General features: G+C 46.2%; 1 protein-coding gene across 4 annotated transcripts in view; it reads right to left on the bottom strand.

The window, feature by feature from the left end:
• The window catches only part of LOC132770245 (major histocompatibility complex class I-related gene protein-like), a 159,779-nt gene that overhangs the window by 108,307 nt on the left and 30,161 nt on the right, over nucleotides 1-21,311 (bottom strand). For 2 of the 4 annotated variants that reach the window (XM_067465337.1, XM_067465339.1), the window contains exons 4-13: nucleotides 20,981-21,265; nucleotides 19,446-19,529; nucleotides 18,447-18,473; nucleotides 18,096-18,128; nucleotides 16,669-16,695; nucleotides 15,677-15,709; nucleotides 13,931-13,963; nucleotides 13,241-13,279; nucleotides 11,742-11,780; nucleotides 11,041-11,079 (exon numbers count right to left, since the gene is read on the bottom strand). In XM_067465337.1, coding sequence (XP_067321438.1) covers nucleotides 11,041-11,079; nucleotides 11,742-11,780; nucleotides 13,241-13,279; nucleotides 13,931-13,963; nucleotides 15,677-15,709; nucleotides 16,669-16,695; nucleotides 18,096-18,128; nucleotides 18,447-18,473; nucleotides 19,446-19,529; nucleotides 20,981-21,265 — 639 coding nt within the window. Of the gene's footprint in view, nucleotides 1-6,990; nucleotides 7,255-8,005; nucleotides 8,045-8,824; nucleotides 8,864-9,541; nucleotides 9,581-11,040; nucleotides 11,080-11,741; nucleotides 11,781-13,240; nucleotides 13,280-13,930; nucleotides 13,964-15,676; nucleotides 15,710-16,668; nucleotides 16,696-18,095; nucleotides 18,129-18,446; nucleotides 18,474-19,445; nucleotides 19,530-20,980; nucleotides 21,266-21,311 lie in introns of those variants that run through there. The other 2 variants (XM_067465338.1, XM_067465341.1) reach the window with 2 other exon arrangements.

Raw genomic sequence — 21,311 nt, 5'->3', positions numbered from 1 at the left:
AAGTGCAGCTTAGGGAATTGGGCGTATTTAGCTTGGAGAAGAGGTTAAGCATGGAAATGAAACTGTTGGCTGAAAAGGAAATACATATCCTTCTCTCATTTTAGTTTTAGAGATTAGAATTAACTAGTCATAAACAGCAAATATGGAGCCCCCGGTGGTGCAGTGGGTTAAAACCCTGTGCCGGCAGGACTGAAGACTGACAGGTTGCAGGTTCGAATCCGGGGAGAGGCGGATGAGCTTCCTCTATCAGCTCCAGCCCCTCATGCGGGGAAATGAGAGAAGCCTCCCACAAGGATAATAAAACATCAAATCATCCAGGCGTCCCCTGGGCAACGTCCTTGCAGACGGCCAATTCTCTCACAACAGAAGTGACTTGTGGTTTCTCAGTTCGCTCCTGACACAACCAAAAAAACAGCAAATGTTGTTATTTTGGTGTGCCACTAAGTCACACCCAACTTATAGCAGCATTGAGGCTAACTTCTTATGGGGTTTTCCAGGGCTGAGAATGTGTGGCTCACCCCAGGATTGTTTTAGAGCAGGAATTTAGGAGTCTTTGCCAGGAGGCAGAGACCAATTAGACTCATCAAAGAGTTCTTTTTCCCTGGCGAGACAGAGAAGCACCCAGGCCCTGATTTTTCCCAATAAAAGGTCTCACCAAGTTGAAGGAAGTGCCACCGAGGTTTATTAGCGACTCAGCTGAAAAGGATGCAGAGCGGCAATCATTCGCCAAGCAGAGCATGTGGTTACAGAAGTAAAGGCCATTTTTATAGAAAATACAGAGTTGTGAGTTTCAAAACTCTCACTCCCCATTTCCGCCCAGCTCGAAAAGGGATTGGCTGATGCGCAAACAGCTGGGAGGAGGCTTGGCCGTCCCCCATGCATCAGGGCCAATCACAGGGCTTTTGCGGGGCGCCAGAACCTATCAGGAGGCCCCTGCTGCCTTGACGCTCCAGCGAATTAGAAGGGAGGGAGGTGGGATGAAGGGAGACAATGCATTCTGGATTGGATTATGACAAGATTTTCCCTGAGGCTTAGCAAGATCTGGGTGGGAGGTCTACCAGCCAAGCCATTCTATTGTGTTATGAGTGAAGGCAATAAACATATGTTAAAGAAATCCAGGTTTTCCTGTCGCCATCAGATATGACATAAAGGGGAAGACTTGGGTGGAAGTTCTTTGTGGAGAAGTTTGAAAGAAAAATGGCTTGGAGGAAAAGAGGACTTTAAATGATACACACCAACTGACCAAGGCTTAACCCTTATTATCCAGTCTGACATCCTTGCCCTTAGCAAAACTATAAGTTACTATCTCTTATGGGGGGTGGGGAGTCATGTTCGACTTCAGGATCACCCAGTGGCTTGCATGGCTGAGAGTCATAGCCCAATGTAATTGGTTAAGTGGACGAACACAGAGAGTGCTCACTAATGCTTCCTCTTCATCTTGGAAAGAAGTGACGAGCGGAGTGCCGCAGGGTTCCGTCCTGGGCCCGGTCCTGTTCAACATCTTTATTAATGACTTAGATGAAGGGCTAGAAGGCATGATCATCAAGTTTGCAGACGACACCAAATTGGGAGGGATAGCCAATAGTCCAGAGGACAGGAGCAGAATTCAAAACGATCTTGACAGATTAGAGAGATGAATGGCCAAAACTAACAAAATGAAGTTCAACAGTGACAAATGTAAGATACTCCACTTTGGCAGAAAAAATGAAATGCAAAGATACAGAATGGGTGACGCCTCGCTTGAGAGCAGTACGTGTGAAAAAGATCTTGGAGTCCTCGTGGACAACAAGTTAAACATGAGCCAACAATGTGATGTGGTGGCAAAAAAAGCCAATGGGATTTTGGCCTGCATCAATAGGAGCATAGTGTCTAGATCTAAGGAAGTAATGCTACCCCTCTATTCTGCTTTGGTTAGACCACATCTGGAATATTGTGTCCAATTCTGGGCACCACAATTCAAGAGAGATATTGACAAGCTGGAATGTGTCCAGAGGAGGGCGACTAAAATGATCAAAGGTCTGGAGAGCAAGCCCTATGAGGAGCGGCTTAGGGAACTGGGCATGTTTAGCCTGAAGAAGAGAAGGCTGAGAGGAGATATGATAGCCATGTATAAATATGTGAGAGGAAGCCACAGGGAGGAGGGAGCAAAGGAAGTTTTCTGCTTCCTTGGAGAATAGGACGCAGAACAATGGCTTCAAACTACAAGAGAGGAGATTCCATCTGAACATTAGGAAGAACTTCCTGACTGTGAGAGCCGTTCAGCAGTGGAACTCTCTGCCCCGGAGTGTGGTGGAGGCTCCTTCTTTGGAAGCTTTTAAGCAGAGGCTGGACGGCCATTTGTCAGGGGTGATTTGAATGCAATATTCCTGTTTCTTGGCAGGGGGTTGGACTGGATGGCTCATGAGGTCTCTTCCAACTCTTTGATTCTATGATTCTATGATTCTATGTTCACATCACCATGCCATGCAAGCTTTCGTTTATAGTTCCCTCTCAACACAATTGCTAAACAAGAAGAGCCACGCTACCAATCCTTGACAATTCTTTCTTGTTTTTTTTTAGAATAAAGGTCAGTTTGCCAAGTATCTTCTTGTGCCAACAACATTGTGTGAAGTAAATGTATATTTATACAGATTAGCTTTTCTCAACTTTGTATTTATTTATTTATCTTGTCAGGAGCAAACCAAACAGTTGTATTGCATTTTTTAACAAACAAACATACAAAACACAAAGTTTGCGGGCTTGGTAGTTGATTAAATGTCCTTTGACTAGTATCTGGCCCCTTGGAGTGCTTCTGGTGTTGCTGCAAGAAGGTCCTCCATTGTGCATGTGGCAGGGCTCAGGTTGCATTGCAGCAGGTGGTCAGTGGTTTGCTCTTCTCCACACTCGCATGTCGTGGATTCCTCTTTGTGGTCCCATTTCTTGAAGTTGGCTCTGCATCTCGTGTTGCCAGATCGCAGTCTGTTCAGCACCTTCCAAGTCACCCAGTCTTCTGTGTGCCCAGGGGGGAGTCTCTCATCTGGTATCAGCCATTGATTGAGGTTCTGGGTTTGAGCCTGCTACCTTTGCACTCTTGCTTGCTGAGGTGTTCCAGTGAGTGACTCTGTAGATCAGGGTTTCTCAACCCATGGGTCAGGACCCCTGGGGGGGGGGGGGGTTGCGAGGGGGTGTCAGAGTGGTTATGGAGATTTCCATTTCCCAAAAGGTTATGGCGTCATTTTTCCAAAAGGTTATGACTTCTAACAAGATCATGATTTCCAAATGTCATACTTCTCCAAAATGTTAGGACTCTGTACTTTGAAAATATAGGATATATAGTCTGGAGTCTGGAGTTTGGAGATGCAGAGACAGTCATTGGTAGAAAAGGCTAAAGCCCCGGTAAAGCAACAATTCCCATGATCCCATAGCATTCAGGTATGGCAGTTATTTATTTATTTCACAGTTTTCTATACCGAGCTTCTCAACCTCATTGAGGGACTCAGCCCGGTTTCCAGCCATAAAAAACATATACACTCATTAAAATATCATATATCACAATTACAAAAACTTTAAAAACACTATATATAAAACTACAGTGTTCAGTCGTCCTATTAAGATGGATGTACATCAGGGTCCTATGGTGTTGTCTCATTCATCGAAGGCCTGACTGCACAGCCACGTCTTCACCCGTTTCCTAAATGTTAGGATGGATGGGGCAGTTCTGGCCTCCAGAGGGAGAGAGTTCCAGAGTCGCAGGGCCACCACCGAGAAGGCCCTGTCCCTCGTCCCCACCAGGCGCGCTTGTGAGGCCGAGAGCAGGGCCTCTCCAGACGATCTTAGTAGTCTTGATGGTACGTAGGGGAGAATACGTTCGGAGAGGTAAACAGGGCCGGAGTCATTTAGGGCTTTATAGGTCAACACCAGCACTTTGAATTGTGCTCGGAAGCTAATTGGCAGCCAGTGGAGCTGGCGTAACAGCGGAGTGGTGTGCTCCCTGTACCCAGCCCCCGTTAGTAATCTGGCTGCCGCGTGTTGGACTTGCTGCAGCTTCTGGGCAGTCTTCAAAGGCAACCCCACGTAGAGAGCGTTGCAGTAGTCTAAGCGGGATGTAACCAAAGCGTGTACTACCGTGGCCAAGTCAGCCCTCCCAAGGTACGGACGCAGCTGGCGCACAAGTTTTAATTGTGCAAATGCTCCCCTGACCACCGCTGAGACCTGGGGTTCCAGGCTCAGCGATGAATCCAGGAGAACTCCCAGACTGCGTACCTGAGCTTTCAGGGGGAGTGTGACCCCGTCCAGCACAGGCTGTAACCCCGTACCCTGTTCGGTCTTACGACTGACCAGGAGTACCTCTGTCTTGTCTGGGTTTAGTTTCAATCTGTTGTCCCTCATCCAGTCCGAGACAGCGGCCAAGCACCGGTTCATGACCTGAACAGCCTCCTTCGTGGTAGGTGGAAATGAATGATAGAGTTGGACATCATCTGCGTACAGATGACATCGCACCCCAAAACTCCAGATGATCTCTCCGAACGGCTTCATGTATATGTTAAACAACATAGGGGACAGTATTGAACCCTGCGGGACTCCACAGTGCAATGGCCGAGGAGTCGAGCAGGAGTCCCCTAGTGACACCTTCTGAGAGCGACCTTCGAGAAAGGACCGGAGCCACTGCAAGGCAGTACCCCCAAGACCCATTCCCGCGAGGCGTCCCAGAAGGATACCGTGGTCGACGGCATCGAAGGCCGAAGAGAGGTCCAGCAGAACCAACAGGGACACACTCCCCCTGTCCAGTTCCCGGCGCAGATCATCAACTAAGGCGACCAAGGCTGTCTCAGTACCATGTCCCGGCCTAAAGCCAGATTGTGACGGATCTAGATAGTCCGTGTCCACCAGGAATTCCTGGAGTTGCGAGGCCACCACACGTTCCAGGACTTTTCCCAAGTAGGGGAGATTGGAAACTGGCCGAAAGTTGACGAATTGAGTGGGGTCTAGTGATGGTTTTTTCAACAGCGGTTTGATGACAGCTTGTTTTAAGCTGGCTGGAATCTTGCCTTCCCAAAGGGAGGCATTAACCACCACCTTTACCCACTCTGCCAAACCCCCTCTGGCTTCTTTTACCAGCCAGGAAGGGCAGGGGTCTAGGATGCATGTGGTAGGTCTCGCCTCTCCCAGAACCCTGATGACCTCATCGAGTTGAACAGATTGAAACTAATCCAACAAAATTGGACAAGCAGATGCTTGAGTTACATCCTCAGAGACTGCAGTTAATGTGGTGTCAAAGCCCGCGCGGATCAATGTGACTTTGTCCGCAAAGAACTGAGCAAATGCTTCACAGCGCGCCTCCGAGTCGTCAGGAGACCCACTCGAGGTGGGATTCAACAACCCTCTGACTACTCGGAACAGCTCTGCTGGACAGTTCCTTGCGGACGCAATATTGGCCGAGTAGAAAGCATTTTGCGCGGCCTCTATTGCCGCACCATACGCCCTTAGATAAAGGCGTAGACGTGTTCGGTTTGGCTTGCTGGGCTTTTTCCTCCACACGCTCTCTAGCCATCCCTTTGTTCGCTTTAGCTCCACCAGCTCCTTGTTGAACCAAGGGGCAGGTTTCTCTCGGCGACTTAAGAGAGGGCGCTCCGGAGCAATCGTGTCTATTGCCCTAGTCAGCTCCCTATTCCAGTGAGCGACCAGGGCATCGACAGAATCACCATCCAAGGCAGCGGAAACATCCCCAAGAGCCATCAGGAGTCCTTCTGGATCCATAAGCCTCCTGGGGCAGACCATCTTAATGGGTCCACCACCCCTGCGGAGGTTAGAAGTTGCAACGGGTCTAAACCTGATCAGATGGTGGTCGGTCCACGGCAAAGGATAGACAGCTCCTCCACACCGCCACCTTCTTCCCAGCCCTGACAGAAGACCAAGTCAAGTGTGTGTCCAGCACAGTGGGTAGGGCCAGATACTAGTTGGGACAGCCCCATAGTTGCCATGGTGGCCATGAAGTCCTGAGCCGCTCCTGAAAGAGTGGACTCCGCATGTACATTGAAGTCCCCCAGCACTACAAGCCGCTGGGACTCCAATGCCAGGCCTGAGACCAACTCTGCAAGCTCAGGTAGGGCGGTTGAGGTGCAGCGGGGTGGTCGGTACACCAACAACAGCCCTATTCTGTCCCGGTCTCCTAGCCTCAGGTGGACACATTCAAACAAGGTCGACTGTAAGGCTGGGCCTCTGATCAAGGAGATGGAATCTTTATAGACTATTGCAACTCCGCCTCCCTGCCCCCCGGGTCTCGGTTGGTGCTGCACAGCATAACCTGGTGGGCAAAGCTGGGTGAGATTCACCCCTCCAGCCTCGTCCAACCAGGTCTCCGTGATGCACGCCAGATCTGCCTTTTCCTCCAGTATCAAATCCTGGATGACTGATGTTTTCCCATTGACAGATCTGGCGTTCAACAGCACCACCTTCAATCCAGGAGGACCGTCTACCTTGGAACCCACGTTTACCAAGTCAGGAGAACATTTTGGAATTTTCTTCAGGATTTGTTCACGAATTGGCCGAATTGGTTTCTTAACTCTCCCCCTCCCCATCATCACCTCTATGGGGGCCCCTCGAGGACTGGAACCCTCCCCCTCCCGTTGTGTTGTCAAACTGCAGTAATTCCAAAGTGCAGATGCACCCTCTGAAAGTGCTTTAAATTCCTACTCTCTATCTATCTCAATTCACACTGGTATTTGAGAACACCTCTACCATCAGCCCCCATATTCTCTGGGGTTAGAGTCACAGGACACCATGAAACTGAAAATACATACATTACATAATTGTCAGTTTTGTAATCTGAGGAAACACTTTTCTAAGACTCAGTTCTTGTGGGTTTTTCGGGCTATATGGCCATGTTCTAGAGGCCTTTCTCCTGACGTTTCGCCTGCATCTATGGCAAGCATCCTCAGAGGTGAGGTCAGACCTCACCTCTGAGGATGCTTGCCATAGATGCAGGCGAAACATTAGGAGAAAGGCCTCTAGAATATGGCCATATAGCCTGAAAAAACCCACAAGAACTGAGTGATTCCAGCCATGAAAGCCTTCGACAATACTTTTCTAAGACTCTTGGTGCTCATGTGGCAAAACAGTCAACTTCTGCCTCAGGCCCAAGTCTCTGCAGTACAAATATTCCGACATCAAGTGAAAGGCCCTGAAGAAATCTTGAAAAGGTTCAACAAAATCCAATACGTAGGCGTTGGATCCACTCTTCCTCTCTTCCTTTACATGGCAGACCTGCCAGTTACACTGCAGAGAGACAAAATAGGGAAATGTTTTAGAATGAGGGCAGGAGAATGAAACCCAATGAATTAGATCCAGGCTAAAGGAGCCTCAATCAGCAAACAGAGAAATTTGGGAGTTGTAGCAGAAAAAGGGTGCATGTCCTTAGTAGAATACAGTGGAATTAGGCTCTGGGTTTTCTCCCAGCCCAAATTACCTTGACACCAGAGCTGAGTATAACACATAAAGGAGAAACCCATAGGTTCCAGATGCATTTTATTGAGTGTACTTTTGTTGCCCCTTTCTCTCAATATAGACTCAAGGACCTCAGAGTGTCTTCAATGACATAAAGGGAAGACAGATTGCAAGACTAGGAGCGGGAAACATGTATGTGCTGCCTCATAATCTAGTATGTGCCACACAGTGAGGCGATATAAGGTGCAGGTTGTTTTTTCCTCCACAACATGAAGTGAGCAGGAAAGGCAAGGGCTCCTCTTCTCTTGAAGGGCACCTGCTTTCCTGTCTCCTCTTTCCCTGAGGATTTCAGTGGACGTCCCCAAGTAACACTTGAACACCCCTCCATCTGTACCACAAAAGCACCTCTGCCTTGTGCCACAGCACCACTCTCCTCCTTCTGAACTTGTTTTCCTTCAAGACTGAGGTGGCCTCTGTGAGTTTGGAGGGAGAAATGTGTCCACTAAATAAGGACTGGACATTGAATTCTCCTTTCTCAAGGCTTGACCCTCCTCTCCCCACTGCCCCACTGCTCCCAATTTACCTATTTCAATGTTGCTAGAACTGCCGGATGGACGCAATGCTATTGAAAAGAGAGAAAGGGGAGATGTATTACTCATACAAGCATGTAAGGAGAGCCTAAGAGCTGCATTGTAGGAAGGAGAGCAAGTAGGTTGTCTGGGGATGGAACCAAGGAGGCATCTTAATCCTCTCTGGGAGCTGGACAAGCTTGGCAATGAGCTGTGTCCTTACTGGCTGGCTTCATGGCATCTGCAGTGGTTTCTATGGATCTCATTTCAGCCTCCAGCCATTCTGCGATGCTGGGTGAGAGCTGGGCTGTGCCTTTCAGTCCCCAGTATAGTGGACCCTTGATATCTGCTGTTGTTTGATTTCAGGATCCCCGTAGATACCAACATCTGAAGAATGCTCAAGTCCTAGGTGACTGAATTAAGGGTGCGATCTTTATGCGAGGATAACTAAAGTGCCTATTTCACCTTCCTCAAAAGGGGGATGCAACTATTATGTGATGAAATATGGTAGTGTCCCTTATATAAAACGGATACATCAATGTTTGTTTTTTTTGAAATTTATTTTGAAACCATGTGGAATCCACGGACATAGAATCTGTTGATATGGGAAGACCGACTGTATATAGAGTCCATCTCCTGAACAAGAAGATGGCAGAACACCCAGCTAGGAGACAGAGAGTTTTCCTTTTTCTTGTCTTGACCTCAAACAAGGTGAGGAGAGAAAGTTTCAGGGAATTGTATGGCTCCAAGAGAACCCTTGACTTAGAAGTGTCAACTTTCCTTCTACGTCTCTTTCCTTTGCCATTCATCTCTTTGAGCAAGGGTTTACTTACACGCACGTTCGTCAGAGTTATGGGAATCTTCCTCACTTGCTAAAAAAGGAAAGAAAAGACAAGGGGGTCACTTAGGGATTTGAGATATTTTCCTCAGGGCAGATGTGTACACATAATCAATCCTCACTGCTTTCAGAGATAAAGCTGTGGGGCCTTGCCATTTCAATGCCCACCACAAAGACTGTCTCTATACAGATTTTTGGAGCAGTCTTTATGGTGGGCATGGAATAAAGGGAGGGGAGTGATTCCAGGATTAGACTCCGCATCACACTAGAGAATGAATCCATTTTAAATTCTGCTCTTGAAGTCCCAAGAGCAGGAAACGTTCACGTGCTGCCTCAGGATCTGCTATGTGCACAATGGTGAGGTGGTGTAAGGCGGAGGCTGTTTTCTTTCCCTACAAAAGGAAGTGTGCAGGAGAGGCAAGGGCTCCTCTTTTCCTGAAGGGCACCCACTTCCCTCTCTCCCCTTTCCCTGAGGATTTCAGTGGACATTTCCAAGGACCACTTGAACACCCCTCCACCTATATCACGACTAAACCTCTGCCCTGGGCCACAGCACCACTCTCCTCCTTCTGAACTTATTTTCCTTCAAGACTGAAGTGGCCTCTGTGAGTTTGGAAGGAGATATTTGTCCACCAAATAAGTTCTGGACATTGAATTCTCTGTCTCCAGGCTTGACCCTCTTCTCCCCATTGTCCCCCTGCTCCCAATTTACCTGTTACGGAGCTGCCAGAACCGCCAGATGTACACAGTGCTATTGGAAAGAGAGAGAAGGGAAAGTGTATTACTCAAATTCATACAAGCATTTCAGCCTCCAGCCATTCTGAGATGCTGGGTGAGAGCCTTTCAGTCCCTAGTATAGTGGACACTGGATATCTGCTGGAGTTTGATTTCAGGACCCCTGTAGACACCAAAATCTGAGGATACTCACGTCCTATTATGTATAAGGGCATTGTAAAATACCAGATTACTCCCTCCCCCACCTAGAGTACGACTATTATGCGGTGGCGACTATTATGCAGTGAAAAAGGCCCCCTTTGAGGGGCTTCTTTCATGACATAATAGTTCCAGTGAGGGTGCAGCTGAGCAGGTGAGTGATGCTTCACTCTTCCATGTGCTTGCACCATCCAAGGGAGCACTGAGTGGATGGATGAAGCGACACCTGCCCATGCTGCTGCCCCCTTGCCTAAAGGGAAAGAGGGCAGGCAGATGGAGAAGTGAATTCATCCTCCTGCCCAGCTGCCCTTCTTCCCTTTTTGTGCTATGGGGCCACAGAGCCAAAAAAGGCAGTCGCACCCTTAATTCACCCACCAGGTGACTGAATTAAGGGTACAACTATTATGTGAGGACAACCAAAGTGTCAATTTTGCCTTCCCCAAAAGGGGTGTGTGACTATTATGGGATGAAATACAAAGATGTCCCTTATTTGAAACAGATAAATCATTGGGTTGTTGTAGGTTTTTTCGGGCTATATGGCCATGTTCTAGAGGCATTCTCTCCTGACGTTTCGCCTACATCTATGGCAAGCATCCTCTGAGGAGGACAGCCCGAAAAAACCTACAACAACCCAGTGATTCTGGCCATGAAAGCCTTCAACAAGATAAATCATTGTTTTGTTTTTTGAAATTTATTTTGAAGCCATGTAGAACCTGTGGATATGGGAGAACTGACTGTATAGAGTCCATCTGCTGAACAAGAAGATGGCAGAACACCCAAATAGGAGAGAGAGTGTTTTCCTTTCTCTTGTCTAGACCTCAAAGTTAGGAGAGAAAGTTTCAGGGAATGGTATGGATCCAAGAGAACCCTTGACTTAGAAGTGTAACCTTTCCTTCTACAGTAGAGTCTCACTTATCCAACTTTTGCTCATCCAACATTCTGTATTATCCAACGCAGTCTGCCTCTCACCCGGATCCACAGCTGTTTCAATACATTGCAATGTTTGGGTGCTAAATTCGGAAATGCAGTAATTACAATGTAACATTACCATGTAGTGAACGGTTTTTTCTGTCGATTTCTTGTAAAACATGTTTTGGTGCTTAATTGGCAAAATCATAACATAATTTGACGTTTAATAGGCTTTTCCTTAATTCCTCCTTATTATGAAGCATTTTCACTTATCCAATGTTCTGCCAGCCCGTTTATGTTGGATAAGTGAGACTCTACTGTATGTCTCTTTCCTTTGCCATTCATCTCTTTGAGTGAGAGTTCACTTACACACACGTTCCTCAGAGTAATGTGCACCTTTCTCACTTGCTAAAAAGGAAAGAGAAGACATGGGGTCAGTTTTTCAGGCAGGAAATAGTTAGGGATTCTAGACATTCTAGATAAATAATCTTCACGGCTTTCACAGCTTTGCCATTTCAATGCCCACCACAAAGACTGTCTCTATACAGATTTTGGGAGCAGTCTTTATGGTGGGCATGGAATAAAGGGAGGGGAGGGATTCCAGGATTAGACTCCGCATCACACTAGAGAATAAATCCATTTTAAATTCTGCTCTTGAAGTCCCAAGAGCAGGAAACGTTTACGTGCTGCCTCAGGATCTGCTATGTGCACAATGGTGAGGTGGTGTAAGGCGGAGGCTGTTTTCTTTCCCTACAAAAGGAAGTGTGCAGGAGAGGCAAGGGCTCCTCTTTTCCTGAAGGGCACCCACTTCCCTCTCTCCCCTTTCCCTGAGGATTTCAGTGGACATTTCCAAGGACCACTTGAACACCCCTCCACCTATATCACGAATACACCTCTGCCCTGGGCCACAGCACCACTCTCCTCCTTCTGAACTTATTTTCCATCAAGACTGAAGTGGCCTCTGTGAGTTTGGAAGGAGATATTTGTCCACCAAATAAGGACTGGACATTGAATTCTCTGTCTCCAGGCTTGACCCTCTTCTCCCCATTGTCCCCCTGCTCCCAATTTACCTGTTACGGAGCTGCCAGAACCGCCAGATGTACACAGTGCTATTGGAAAGAGAGAGAAGGGAAAGTGTATTACTCAAATTCATACAAGCATTTCAGCCTCCAGCCATTCTGAGATGCTGGGTGAGAGCCTTTCAGTCCCTAGTATAGTGGACACTGGATATCTGCTGGAGTTTGATTTCAGGACCCCTGTAGACACCAAAATCTGAGGATACTCACGTCCTATTATGTATAAGGGCATTGTAAAATACCAGATTACTCCCTCCCCCACCTAGAGTACGACTATTATGCGGTGGCGACTATTATGCAGTGAAAAAGGCCCCCTTTGAGGGGCTTCTTTCATGACATAATAGTTCCAGTGAGGGTGCAGCTGAGCAGGTGAGTGATGCTTCACTCTTCCATGTGCTTGCACCATCCAAGGGAGCACTGAGTGGATGGATGAAGCGACACCTGCCCATGCTGCTGCCCCCTTGCCTAAAGGGAAAGAGGGCAGGCAGATGGAGAAGTGAATTCATCCTCCTGCCCAGCTGCCCTTCTTCCCTTTTTGTGCTATGGGGCCACAGAGCCAAAAAAGGCAGTCGCACCCTTAATTCACCCACCAGGTGACTGAATTAAGGGTACAACTATTATGTGAGGACAACCAAAGTGTCAATTTTGCCTTCCCCAAAAGGGGTGTGTGACTATTATGGGATGAAATACAAAGATGTCCCTTATTTGAAACAGATAAATCATTGGGTTGTTGTAGGTTTTTTCGGGCTATATGGCCATGTTCTAGAGGCATTCTCTCCTGACGTTTCGCCTGCATCTATGGCAAGCATCCTCTGAGGAGGACAGCCCGAAAAAACCTACAACAACCCAGTGATTCTGGCCATGAAAGCCTTCAACAAGATAAATCATTGTTTTGTTTTTTGAAATTTATTTTGAAGCCATGTAGAACCTGTGGATATGGGAGAACTGACTGTATAGAGTCCATCTGCTGAACAAGAAGATGGCAGAACACCCAAATAGGAGAGAGAGTGTTTTCCTTTCTCTTGTCTAGACCTCAAAGTTAGGAGAGAAAGTTTCAGGGAATGGTATGGATCCAAGAGAACCCTTGACTTAGAAGTGTAACCTTTCCTTCTACAGTAGAGTCTCACTTATCCAACTTTTGCTCATCCAACATTCTGTATTATCCAACGCAGTCTGCCTCTCACCCGGATCCACAGCTGTTTCAATACATTGCAATGTTTGGGTGCTAAATTCGGAAATGCAGTAATTACAATGTAACATTACCATGTAGTGAACGGTTTTTTCTGTCGATTTCTTGTAAAACATGTTTTGGTGCTTAATTGGCAAAATCATAACATAATTTGACGTTTAATAGGCTTTTCCTTAATTCCTCCTTATTATGAAGCATTTTCACTTATCCAATGTTCTGCCAGCCCGTTTATGTTGGATAAGTGAGACTCTACTGTATGTCTCTTTCCTTTGCCATTCATCTCTTTGAGTGAGAGTTCACTTACACACACGTTCCTCAGAGTAATGTGCACCTTTCTCACTTGCTAAAAAGGAAAGAGAAGACATGGGGTCAGTTTTTCAGGCAGGAAATACTTAGGGATTCTAGACATTCTAGATAAATAATCTTCACGGCTTTCACAGCTTTGCCATTTCCATGCCCACCATAAAGACTGGTCCAAAACATCTCTCTCTCTCTCTCTCTGTGAGAACTTTGCTGTAAGAAGAAACTGAATCTGATCCAATGAATCCATGTATGTAGCTGGGCTTCTTTCCACATCAACATTTTTGCTGGAATTTCCATTATTTGTTGTCTGCCTTCAAATTCCCCCGAGTGGCTTGGGTCTCTTGCTTTTATTGTTATTTAATTGTCCCTTATTTCAGAGCTCCTTCCCTCTTGTTCTTCACCGTGTCTAAGATTTTTAATTCCTACCCCCCCCCCTGCCCCGCAATGCCATATGACCTTCCCTTTTCCTCCTGTGCCTCTAGTTGGAAACGTCTCTCTCGTTGTCTATGCTCCCCACCTCTTCCTTCCGGAGCCTTGTTGATTATTTCTTGACACCTGACTTCACTTGCCAGCTAATTATTCCCCAACTACTCTGGTTTAAGAGAGGATGGTGGAGAGCCATGGCTATGCTGCCATCTCCCAGGGTTGCAGACCACCCCACCCACCTTTCTTGCTCTTGCTTAACACTTACCTTCCCGACTGCTGCTGAACCCTTCATCGCTTTCTGAAAAGCAAAGGAAACATGGGGCCAGTTGTTTGGGGGCAAGAAGGGGTTGTGACATCTAGAAGTTTTCCTCTTTTTGGAGGACAGGTGCACATGGAATGACAAGCTAATCCTCACTGATTTTACCACAGAAATGTGCACAACGTATTTATTTATTTACGATATTTATAGCCCGCCTTTCTCAGTCATACAGCGACTCAAGGCGGGTGACAGATTGGCACAATTCTATGCCAGTCATTCATAAAAGTGCAATTAAAGACAATCAACATGGCAATATAAAACATATATAAAAACCATTGAAACATATAATCACCAGTGTCATCCTGTTAAAAACGTTATCCAGTAACATATGGCACCTTGCTGTTTCAATGCTCAGGAAAAAGTGCTCAAAATCTTCTCTCTCCCTCCCTCCCCCCCCCCCCCCTTTGAGTATGTTGCAGAACAAACTTATGTCAGTACGTATTTTATGTATGATGTATGTTTAAATGTAATTTTATGTAGTAGGAATGTGATTGTAATAGAATTGTATTGCCAGGATGTATGTTTGCACAGAAGGCTGTGAGAATGTGACCCTGAGTTCTTGCTGTGTGGAAGTTTAGGGAGTGCCAGAGATAACCTCCCTTCCAGCTGCAGTTTGTTTTAAGTGCCTATCTCTTTCGTTTTTGTGTTCTTCACGTCTGTCAACTGATGGTGTATGTTGTATTTTTGAACTGCTCCAGTAAAGCTGAAACCTGCTTTTTACCGGAGACTCCAGAGTCCATTATTCAGTGCTTCCGCGATTATCTTGCCCACGTTAACAACTTAGTACATCGAAGTGAACATAGAATCATAGAGTTGGAAGAGACCTCATGAACCACCCAGTCCAACCCCCTACCCAGAAGCAGGAAAATTGCATTCAAAGCACCCCTGACAGATGGCCATCCAGCCTCTGTTTAAAAGCCTCCAAAGGAGGAGCCTCCACCACACTCTGGGGCAGAGAGTTCCACTGCTGAACGGCTCTCACAGTCAGGAAGTTCTTCCTAATGTCCAGATGGAATCTCCTCTCTTGTAGGTTGAAGCCATTGTTCCACATCCTAGTCTCCAGGGCAGCAGAAAACAAGCTTACTCCCTCCTCCCTGTGACTTCCTCTCACATATTTATCCATGGCTATCATGTCTCCTCTCAGCCTTCTCTTCTTCAGGATAAACACGCCCAGCTCTTTAAGTCACTCCTCATATATAGCTTCCTTCTTTCCACAGCAGCAGGTTTTGCTGAATCCCCATCATTTCTTCATGAATGGCCTTTCAACGAATGTGTTAGTGTGAGAATGAGAGTAACCATGAGGGTCGTTTAAGTGCCCCACCAATGACGTCCAATGTGGGGACCTCCTAATGACCCACCATTATGTCATCAAATGCAGGGATCCCATCGGGGTTCCTTTTTTTTTAACATTCTTACTCATTGGTCAGTGAATTATTCCCCAACTATTCTAGTTTAACTTTCTTGGTATTCAAATATTAAATAGAGAGGAGGGTAGAAGGATACAGTTACACCACCCTCTTCTCCTTTAATGAGAGTTTCCTGCTTCTTGGCAGAATGGGGTTGGACTGGATGGCCCATGAGGTCTCTTCCCACTCTAGGATTCTATGATCCCGTCTCCCTGTTTGCCTATCTCTGTGTGTCTTTTCCCCGTGTAATTTATTCTACCCTTTGAGCTGGGTGTGATTCACTTACCTTCTTTAGAAATGTTGGATTTTTTATCACTTCCTGAAAAAGAGAGAATAGATAAGAGGGTCAATTTTTGGGCAGGAAAGGTCTCCGGTGGAATCCCCATCCTCTGTTCAAAGGCCGTGTCTCCCTAAGGCCTGCACAATGTTTGTTTAGCTATGTGTGTGGGTGTTGAGTGGTAGGAAGAGAGCAACCGTGCAGGTTGTGTAAGTGTCCTGCCAATGCTACCCAGTGTGGGAGAAGGGCTCGTGTGGAGGGCTCCTGAAAGGCTTGGTTGTTCATTTTGCGCCTTGTTTTTCTTCCTTGGAGTCTGCGCTTGGGGGCAATCTTGATAGCCATCGTGGATCGGATTAACCTGTGGTCAGTCCAGCAGTCGTCAGCACCTGTCATGGCTCGTCTGAGGAGCACGTCACTTGAAGGTACATAACAAACCCATGCCCTGTAGGTATGGCTCCGATCTCAGCGTCTGCTCCAAAAAGCAAGTGTACTTGCTAGAATTAATTTTCTTCACTTGGAAGAAACAGTATTTTATTTATTCAGTTATTTCTTATATTCACTTACTCCATACAATTGAGGAAGCCCTGAAATAATATGCTTCTCAGAGTTGAAATGTAATTAAAATTATCCTTACCAATAGCTCTAAAAGCATATGGCTATAGGGACCAATCTACAAGGGGCCTTAATCTTCCAAAATTAAGATCCCTTGTAAGATCCCTTAAGATCCCTTGGAAACATCCTTGGACCTATGTCTCCATTCAATCCATCTCAATCCAATGCCCACTTCACCCATCTGGAGTAAACATGCAATGGTGGAGCCAGTCATTCATCCGATAGCGAATGGTGATACTTGTTTTTATTAATTATGAGCCACATGCGATGTTATTAATTGTTAATTGTTGTATTTCATCATTCTACTTTCACTTGACTTAGCCGATGGTTTGTTGACCGAAATAAAAGCTACTGACTGACTGACTGGCAATGGTGGAGGTAACACTCACCTGACGTTTTTCTGCGTTGACGTTTTTCTGCAGAGACAGAATCGGGGAGTTAAAGCTGACTCTCAGGGATCAACCCAATTTCATTCCCTGATCAAGAAGACCCCACACCCTCCTCTTGTTCCTTCCATGGGGATGGAGGCCTTTCAGGCTCTCTAGCAAAGACATCAGCCAAATGGGAAACCTTTCCTCACAATAAGCTGAGGTCTGTGTTCATGATGTGGGATATTACATTTTTTTATTATTTTGTATCAACAGCTTTGCATAAATTAATATGAAACTGATAAAAATAGAGGGAGCACAGGCGGCTAAATATCTTTTGATCAAAAACGGGCAACAGCAATGGCATTTTCTGAAGCCTCCAACATGAAGCAGGGCACAGTGGACAGGCATACAGATGCGGAGTATATAATAATAATAATAATAATAATAATAATAACAACAACAACAACAACAACAACAACAACTTGTCCAACGTGTGATCCAATACAACAGCCAGCAGAGTGATCTTGTCTGCTGTGGCCTCATCTTGTTGTGTTTCAAAAAATAATAATAATAGTACTTTACTTATATTCTGCTCTATCTCCCCGGAGGGACTCAGGGCGGATATCGATATTGTACGAATACATAACAGCTCATGCGTGTTTCAGACCAATTTGTGATTATATTCCATAAAAACTGGTCAAATGCCTCCAATGACACGTGGCCTGTTGGCAGTTGCCATTTTGCTCCTTCTTTGTTTTCATGTATAGCACACATCATGGTGGATGGTGCTTTCTGTTTCAGACATTTATAAAGTAGGACCCACACATCAATGGTGGATAGGTTCTCACACTTTGCATGAACGGCTGAGTGAGGACTCAAACCCTGGTTTTCTTAGTCCTAATCCAATGTTCCTATCACGCCACACTGGCTCTTAAATACACTACTCGCAGTGGTTCTCAGCTTGTGGGTCCCCAGGTGTTTTGGCCTACAACTCCCAGAAATCCCAGCCAGTTTACCAGATTGTTAGGAATTCTGGGAGTTGAAGGCCAAAACACCTGGGAACCCACAGGCTGAGAACCACTGCACTGGAACCAACTTGCTCAGAGATTCTTGGACCAAGTGAGAGCCCTTTTATCGGAGATAGACAAACATGGAAGGCCAGAGGGCTGCATTAGAACCCCAGGAGACCTTGGAGGGCTTCACCTCTCTACTGCCCCTCTAGAGATGATGGGATTTTCTGCAAGTCCTTGGACATTCCTGGGTCATTTTAGTCCCGCAACAGGGAGGGAACAGATGTCATATCCATTTTAACCCCTTTCAAAAGAGTCCTGTCCTTGGCCTAAACTCTTGGACATATAGAAGTACATGCCTCAACTCACCCACCTCATTCAAACTTCCTGCCTCAGCCATTTCGAGTAGAGATGCAACAGGAAAGCAACACTCACCTGAGACTGTTTTGTAGTCATCTTGATGTTTTTCTGCAGAGAAAGAATCAGGGACTTAAACCCATAAAAGTACAGCTTCCCCCCTCAACCTGGTTCACTCTGCACTTGACCATGGGGGTCAGATGTCTGTCTTTGGGATCTACATCCAAGTGGTACAGACTGGTCGGAAACCATTTATGTTTTCTAGGTTATTTTTTTCTATGGTGGGGGCTGGATAGCTATGTTCAGTGCTGTTGGTTTCTCAGCAGTTTTGGAAACATCCTTGGATCTATGTCTCCATTCGATCCATCTCAATCCAATGCCCACTTCACCCATCTGGAGTAAACATGCAATGGTGGAGGTAACACTCACCTGACATTTTTCTGCGTTGACGTTTTTCTGCAGAGACAGAATCGGGGAGTTACAGCTGACACTTAGGGATCAACCCAATTTCATTCCCTGATCAAGAAGACCCCACACCCTCCTCTTCTTCCTTCCATGGGGATGGAGACCTTTCAGGCTCTCTAGCAAGGACATCAGCCAAAGGGGAAACCTTTCCTCACAACAAGCTGAGGTCTGTGTTCATGATGTGGGATTTTTTTTATTTTGTATCAACAGCTTTGCATAAATTAGTATAAAACTGATAAAAATAGATGGAGCACAGGCAGCTAAATATCTTTTGATCAAAAATGGGCAACAGGAACGGCATTTTCTGTAGCCTCCAATATGAAGCAGGGCACAGTGGACAAGCATACAGATGCGGATTTGCCTGTTCTGCTCCACAGTCACACAAGGTATAGTGACATTTTGCCAGGTTGTCTTTGGATCTGCCCACTCCACTTCTGAGTCTCTTCAGGGACTTCAAAGTGGCCCATTCTTGGTTTGCCCCTGGAGGAAGACCCTCTCTCATGGGGGGCACCCAGTTAGGATATCCTTGTGTAGCTGCCCAGAGGGACACTCTTGCTGTTCCTGGGGGGATGCCAAGAAGAGTGGTAGTTCTCAGAAAACCTTTCCTTAATTTGAGTCTACTGGGAGGAGGCTGGTAACCATGTAGTGGGTGGCTTTCACAGTGTTCAGCCTTATTTCTCTCACATTTAGTAGCAACTTCCCATCGCACATCAGGGGGGGGGGGGGTGCAATGCCAGCTAGCTTGTAGAGTTTATCAACAGGTGTAGGTTTAAGACATCCTGTTATTATTCTGCATGTTTCATGGGATAAGGTAAGGCAAACGGAGTAGTCCATGACTCCAAGTTGTAGGCTAAGCTGAACTTCCCCTTCAAAGGTAGAAAGGGTCCTCAAAAGGAAAATGAACTTCCCCACAACCACAAGATGCCTCTTCCCCACAAGGAAATGCATTCAGAATTTACTCACTGAAATACACAGCAATCACAGCTATCGGAAGGAGGAGAACCACCACGACACACCCGACGATGAGCCCCAATTTGGAGGCTAAAGCTAAAATGGAAAAGACCAAAAGAATTAATAGAAAATCGCCAAACCAAACCCTTAATGGAGCAATTCACAGATGGAGAATGAACTAGGGAGTCCAAGACCAGACCTCACAGTCCCCTGTCAAAGTCCACAGAACAGGACTTGGAAGTGGCCATAATAGAAGAACAACCAGGTTCAGCTCTACCATTAAATTTTGGCCCCCATGAGTGGTGAAGGGACCCTCTCTCTCCATGTCTCTTCTGTCCTCTGAGGGACAGAAGAACAGCCAGCATCTGCTGGACTTAATCCCCTCCTTAACTCCATTCCTTTTTCCTTATCGACTGTGTCTTATTGAATCATAGAATCATAGAGCTGGAAGAGATCTCATGGGCCATCCAGTCCAACCCCATTCTGCCAAGAAAAAGGACAATCGCATTCAAAGCACCCTGAGATGTAAAGTCCAATACCAGAACACTGTCAAATTAATCATTTTTAAGCCTCTCGGGATATAATTAAACTAAACAGTTGTAGGCAAAGTGAAATAATAAGCTTTAGGAGATTTTAGGAGCCCCCAGTGGCACAATGGGTTAAACCCTTGTGTCACCAGGACTGAAAAAGATGGTGGTGTAACCAGAGGTGGCCCTAGGCAATTTTCAACAGTAAGCAAACAGTATTTTGGCTCCCACCTCCCAAATCACTGATATATATTTTCTGTTCATTGTGGGAGTTCTGTGTGCCATATTTGGTTCAATTCCATCATTGGTGGAGTTCAGAATGCTCTTTGATTGTAGGTGAACTATACATCCCAGTAACTACAACTCGCATATGTCAAGGTCTATTTTCCCCCCAGAGTGCCTCAAGAGCATCCCTGGGCAGAATCAACTATACTGCAAATGCTTACTTTGCGTAATGGGTTGAGCCGCCCCTGGGTGTAACTGTATGGTGCTGCCCTCCTCCCTGCTTAATATTTTAGTTTTAAGATAGGTAAACTATATTAGATAGATAAACTATATTAGAATAGTTCACTGACCACTGACCATTGAGTAAGAATGTTTAAAAAAGGAATAGCAACGGGATCCCTGCATTTGATGCCACAGTGGCGGGGCAGTAGGAGGTCCCCATATTGTGTGGCATTGGTGGGGCACTTAAACAACGAGCCTCCAGTGGCGCAATGGGTTAAACCCTTGTGCCGGCAGGACTGAAGACCGACAGGTTGCAAGTTCAAAGTCTGTGTGCATTGAACCATTTGGAAATGAAGGTGTCACTATCTCAACCACTCATGTGGGTAGTTTTAGAGTTTTTCAGCTTCCCGGGTAAGAGATAACCTGTATTGCATGCAATAGCTACTGCTGGAGTTCCAACAGCAGGGTCTGCAGTGCTACTCCGCCTTCAAAACGCCAGTTCTGAGGCATCTAATAGTGCTTCTGAGTATTTTTTTTAATCCCCTGGAACCCTCTCTCCCTCAAATTACTCACGAGGCTCCTTCCAGGCCACATCCACAGGATTCTGAAGCGCATCGTGCTCCACGTGGCATTTGTAGTGTTTCCTCTCCTTGGGGTCCACTGTGATGCTCCTCCAGGTGTAGTAAGTCCCATCTGAGTTGGGGGACACCAGGCCATGGAAGACATCTTGCTGCCAGACCTCCCCATCCCTTGTCCAATCAATGTCAATCTCCTTTGGGTAGAAGCCCCCGACCCGACAGATCAAGGTCTCCATGCCATCGTGTTCTTCCTTCCGGGTCACCATCACTTCTGGTTTCTCTGCAAAATAGTATCAAAATTAGCACAGGGTATATAGATATAGATA

Source organism: Anolis sagrei, chromosome 2 (assembly GCF_037176765.1).
Source record: "Anolis sagrei isolate rAnoSag1 chromosome 2, rAnoSag1.mat, whole genome shotgun sequence".
In the NCBI taxonomy this organism is placed as follows: Eukaryota; Metazoa; Chordata; class Lepidosauria; order Squamata; family Dactyloidae; genus Anolis; species Anolis sagrei.
The sequence above is the reverse complement of the archived record's forward strand: the minus strand, read 5'-3'. Positions and strand labels throughout refer to the sequence as shown.